Here is a 5,630-nt window from a genome sequence, read left to right on the forward strand (position 1 = left end):
AATGGTGCATGATTATGTGCCATATAATACTGAAAAGACAAGATTTGCTTACAGAAAATGAACAGAGGGGCAGGTGCCATGAAATCAAAGTTTAAATGTGCTCCAGGTAGAAGCAGCGTGATGGGGACAGATCTCTTAAGCCGTCCCTTAAATTGGTAGTTGGCATGTGTTAAGCACGTATTTTTACTGAGAGGTAGTTCTGAGGTATTTTCTAGATAAGGCTGCGCACACACAAGATGGGCATGTAAGTAAATATGATTTACCTTCTGCATGCACTTGAAAAAAAACAGCAGATTGTCTTGTTTGCTGTGCAGGGGCTCTTGTTGATGAGTACTTTGGAAGTATCAGGGTAACTACTTCTGGTGGTTTGCTTCAAATTTGTGTATTAAAATTCACTTCTCTTAGGCAGGGAGTCAGATTTCCTTATTGCACCTTTTAATGGCACTTGGGAAATCCTAGCTCATAGTGTCATGAGGTTCTGCATCAACATTGCTATATATAAGTGCATGATTAACAGATGAGTGGCCGGCGATAAGTTCCACTGCTAAAAAGAGGGATATCCTGACATTTTCAGTGGCAAAATGTGAAAAAACTACAGTGGGGGCAGATGTGGGAGAGCTGTGGAGTCTCTCACTTGACTAGTGAAGTGTGAGGGCTTTTCTGCTGTCCTTCAGACAGGAGCATATTCGAGAGCTGTGTCCTTGCTTCATATTCTTAAATTGTATCTTGCCAGTTAATTTGGGCCTTAGGTGGAAATGTTAAGATTGGAAAAGATACCTCCATGCTGTTGTTGATGATTGGAGTAAATCTCTATCTAATATCTCACTAAAAACTTCTGAGGGCGCCCCATATGTTTGTGACTTGTTTAAGTATCTACATGATGGTCGCTTATGTCTAAGGATTTGTTGTGAATTTATGGCTCTTTTTGCATGACAGGTCACAGTAATGAAAGGCAGTAGTAGGAATAAGGATCATTCGACAGAAGGAGAAGGAACTGGGAAGCGACCAAAAAGAAAGTGTCTTCAGTGGCATCCTTTGCTTGCCAAGAAACTCCTTGACTTCTCTGAAGAGGAGGAAGAGGAAGAAGAAGAGGAAGATCTTGATAAGGTAGACTTCATTGGATGCTTTGACCATAGAAGGTTAATGGTGGGTCAGATTCTCCCTAGCTGTGGTTTTATTTTTTTTGCTTTGTACTGTTTTCTCTTGTGTACAAACACAGCCAATAAAAAGAAGTGATGCTGTGCCCGTAAGCTATAAAGGCAAGTAGCAAATAACACAGTGAATTGTCAATCATGCCTTTAAAATCTTGGACAAAACTCTCTGGTTTAGAGTTAGACTGTAAGAGTTTTAACTGGGTTATTTTAATAACATGTTGCACATCTCAGTCTTCATTGCTCAAGGTGGGGTTTTGACATGTTTTTTTTTGTTTATTTTAGACATCAAGTTAACCTGTGCTTCGTTTCTGGTTCTAGTAGCTCTGAGAACATACCAAGCTAATAGTTTTCTTCCTTTTTTTAAAGATTAAAAAAATACAAAGATTAAAAGAGAAAAAGAAGGAAAAAGCTGTCAACAATTTTTACTGTCTTCACACGTGAAATTCAACTTGTCCTCCAGAATATTGAGAGCACAGGTGGAATAATGTGTCTCTGGTTTAACGCTTGGTATTTTGGTACGGTTCAATGACGCTGGCCTTACCCTTTTTTTGTAAGGACCCCACAATGTGGCACCTCACAAATGTACACTTAGACTCATCCTCTGTAACAAGAGGTGGGAATGGGTTATGGAGACATAAGCGTTATCCACATGGTGGAAATGTCACATCTGCATCTCCTTGGTGCCTTCCTAAGGCAGGAAGGGAGAGGTCAGCGCTGAGGAGACTGCCTTGAGCCAAATACTGATAAGGAAGGGTGACCTTGACAAGGATAAGGAGGAGCCTAATACTCTGGTGGTGCTTTCTGTTGACCTTGCAGGTCATTTTTACAATGTGGTATAAAATAGCAGTGTTGCAGTTAGGTAGGAGATGGTTTTCTGTCTCCATACAGCAAGCGATTTGTTTCATTCAATCAGAACTAGTCTCCGGTGCTGTGTCCCTTGTAGGAATGATACACTGCCCTGTAAGTGGAGAGAGCGTATTTTGGTAGGATATTCTGTTGAGATTTGCCCTCTGTCTCTGACTGGGCAGCTGTGCAGTGGCTGTACTGCAGTACAGCTCACAGACTGAGTGATGAACGGCAGGAGGTAGGGAAACAACTGTTAACTATGCAAACGCACCTGAGTGAGGTCCAAGTAGCTCCACTCACCTCATCCCACTGAGATGATTTCTAGGCTGTAGGAGGGGTGGGTAGGAAGGATCTCCTTCTTCCAGCCCCTTGAGGACTGTTACTAGAGAATGGTCCTCAGCTTCGAAATCTGCTCTACTTGCAAGTTGGAGTTTAAGTCTTGCAGAGAGCATGAATGAACCTGGAACCATCAGATGGGGAGGTTTGATGTAGAACTCCAGGTCTTCTGGATGGAACAGATGGCCTTTGGAGACAGCTGCCTGTATCTATGTGCGTCTCCCTCATTCACACGCAGCATCCACAGACTCTCAGTCTCCATGAGAAGGATGGATAACTGAGTTTACACCCCTTGCCTTTCGGTTCTGCTAGGTGCCGCTCCTTGGTGCTGATGGTTTAGAGCAGGATGCTGATGAAACCGAAGATGACGAGTCCTCCGAGCAACGAGCTCGCCGACCAATGAATGCATTTCTCTTGTTCTGCAAGCGCCATCGCTCTCTCGTGCGAAAAGAACATCCTCGCCTTGATAATCGTGGCGCAACCAAGATCTTGGCAGATTGGTGGGCTGTTCTAGATCCAAAAGAAAAGCAGAAATACACTGACATGGCTAAGGAGGTATGTTCTGTCTGAATGGTGGATGTAAAGGGAGTTCACGATATATTTGTCTGTCTTCTCTTTCTCTGTGTGTTAAATGTTTTCTGTGGGGTCTTTCTCTTTCCCGTGTTCCTCGGCTTCCCCAGTGGGATTATAGTGCCCAGAGCAGCTGCTGTTCTTGCTTTGATTCACTTAGTCCTTTGGACCGGAGTGAAAAGAAATTGGTCTGTGTACGCAAACTAACCTGACTCTAGTAGTCTTTGGTACAATTGTATGCACTTTGTGACAGATATCACCTGATAATTCCTGTGATACAAGCATTAACACGTGGGTAGTGTGTAGATAGTGGCCATTGAAAACAGTAACATACAGTTCTGTGTCAGCTGAGTAGGGATACTTAGCTCAAGCTGTGCATTTGCTGTTATAATACAGGTGTACCAAACCAAAAGCATAGTCAACAAATGTAGTCCCTTTTTACTTTTGATGCTAAAGAATTTAAAAATTATTAGTATTTCATGAAGTACTCTCCCTATATATTGTTAACCAGTTTCTGATAGAGCAACCTTTGGTGGAGCAAAGTCCAGAGCCCTTTAACTGGGAGCAAGGAAAAGAGATCTATCCCCATGTTTCACAAAGTATCTTTATGTCAACTTAAAATTTAAATAGGGCTTTTTAAGAAATAGCTTGCTTGGTAAGGTGGCCCCAAGAAGGCTGCGAATATCAATAGCAGAGTGAGACACAGCCAGTTACTTCAGCTGGTAACATCACCCCAAAACAGATCCCTGTAATTACCTGTGTGATGTATATTGGGGGTAACCATTGAATTCAATCTTAGAAGAAAATAATGGAGGGCCAGTGAGAAGGAAGGACATCTCTCATATGTCGAGTAATGCTAGTGCACTATGAGAAGTACGGATAGCTGTGAAACAACTGGGGGAACGGTTACCTGTACCTGTCACCTGAAGTTGTCTGCTACTGTTAACACGTATATAAGGTCTGGATGTTCCATAGTTTGTGTGAGCACGGAAAGGTCCACAGGGAAAACGAAGTGTTCTGCATGGCAGCTGCTTTTTGAAACAGGGTCTGTAGCACCTCTGTAGTTCACCCTCTGCAACACGGTGTTGAAATACTTGAGTCTTAGCTTTGTCCAGCCATTCCTGATTTGTTCTGCATTCCCACTTGCAAATTAGTGATGCTGTTTGAAATGTGTGGGAAAAGGACAATTAGGAGATCCAGTGCAGATACAGAGGAAGGAAAGATGAAAAATGAAGAAATAATTTTTGGAAGAAACAAACCTGATGTGACTGTTTTTCTTAGCCTTTTGTCTTGCTGGAGGGAACTCATTCATTAAGAAGGAAAATGATTGCAGGACTTCTGTATGAAGTGACAGATCTGAAACTATTAATCATATTGTTGTAGAAATCGTTGTTCCTGCAGTGATTTATTTATTTTCCTTGGCATGAAGAACAAATTGCATATTCAGCGTCAAAGCGAAACAATAAATCTAAGTAGCTGACCTCATTACAACTAATTTCAAGAACATGTAGAAGAGAGATAGCATTTAATTTTTATTCTTTAAACAATCGTATGTTACAACAATAATTGGCTGTAATGTGCTATTGAATATATTTGGGCCTTCTTCTCCAATAGGCCTATTCTCTGTGTGTGGATCAATTGTTTTGTTTTAACACTCACTTTTGTAGTTAGGCTTACTGCTGAGACTGTCAAAAAGATGTTATTGTCAACTCTAGTGCGAACCATTTATTGGTGTTTTTCCTAAAGAGAGCTCATTTAAAAGTCAAGAAGGTGAATGCCTTTGGAAGGACATAAAATTACCATTGTACCAATAATCTTGTGTTTGAGAACCTAAATATATAAGCTCATTGAGGTTTACAATACAGTGGACGAGCTTCTCTTACTTAAATGTAGCTTTTCAGTGCCCTTTGACTTCCAGTTTTCACCGCATAGCCTCTGGCCGCTGCCCTGGCAGGGCCAGCATCTCCCGAAGGACCCTGTGTCGGATGCATGACCCCCACAACATGTCTTGGGTACCCTGAGCATCTGAATTGTTCTTCCAGAGATACTAATAGGCCCAACAGAAGAGGTCCCTACTGCAGTGGCTACAACTCCTGTTGTTTTCCCGTCTCAAGGATGTTTTTGCTACTTGAAGCCATAGCTTACAAAGTCAGTTACCTTGGATCAAGCACCAAGCAAGAAGCTTTCAGTTTCTTACCTGCTTAGTCCTAGCGGTGATACTGTCTCAACAGTGTACAAATTAAGGCATTCGTATATTTACCTACGTATGCCTAGCTATATGCAAGATCTAGGATTTTGGAAGATAGTGAGGCACCCAGACTTTTTGCCAAGTGGAATTACGAGAGATTTCCCAGGGGGCTGGACACCTATGCCTGATTCCCTCTGAGAGGATAATCGGGTCTATAGTTCATTTAGGCACTTTTGGAAAATCCCATTATGTGCCTGTCTGCACCTTGGGGTGCCTTAATTACCTAGAAAAACTGGCCCCGTGCTCCCTCTATTTTCAGTCTTGTGGTTTATGGTCTCTTGTAGCAACACTTGCCCTGGAAACCTCTTGCTGTGCCTGGAGAGCTCGGTGTCAGCTTCTGCTGGTGTTTTCTTTAGGGTCGGCTTTCTATTGGTATCCTGCAGACTTCCTAGATCAACTTAACTTTGAAAGTTTCATTATCTAGGATATAAGCCTAGTAGCTGATAAATACTCCAAGTGGAACCATGACTATTCCT

The 5,630-nt window shown here is 42.1% G+C and overlaps 1 protein-coding gene across 1 annotated transcript in view; it reads left to right on the forward strand.

Annotated features, from left to right (window-relative positions):
* The first annotated feature begins 945 nt into the window (after positions 1–945).
* The window catches only part of BBX (bobby sox homolog (Drosophila)), a 57,990-nt gene continuing 53,305 nt past the window's right edge, over positions 946–5,630 (forward strand). The window contains exons 1-2 of the mRNA XM_009705688.1: positions 946–1,107; positions 2,649–2,891. Of these exons, the coding sequence (XP_009703990.1) occupies positions 946–1,107; positions 2,649–2,891 (405 nt within the window). The remainder of the gene's footprint in view (positions 1,108–2,648; positions 2,892–5,630) is intronic.

The sequence above is a fragment of the Cariama cristata genome, unplaced genomic scaffold, assembly GCF_000690535.1.
Source record: "Cariama cristata isolate BGI_N322 unplaced genomic scaffold, ASM69053v1 scaffold13778, whole genome shotgun sequence".
NCBI classification, from domain to species: Eukaryota; Metazoa; Chordata; class Aves; order Cariamiformes; family Cariamidae; genus Cariama; species Cariama cristata.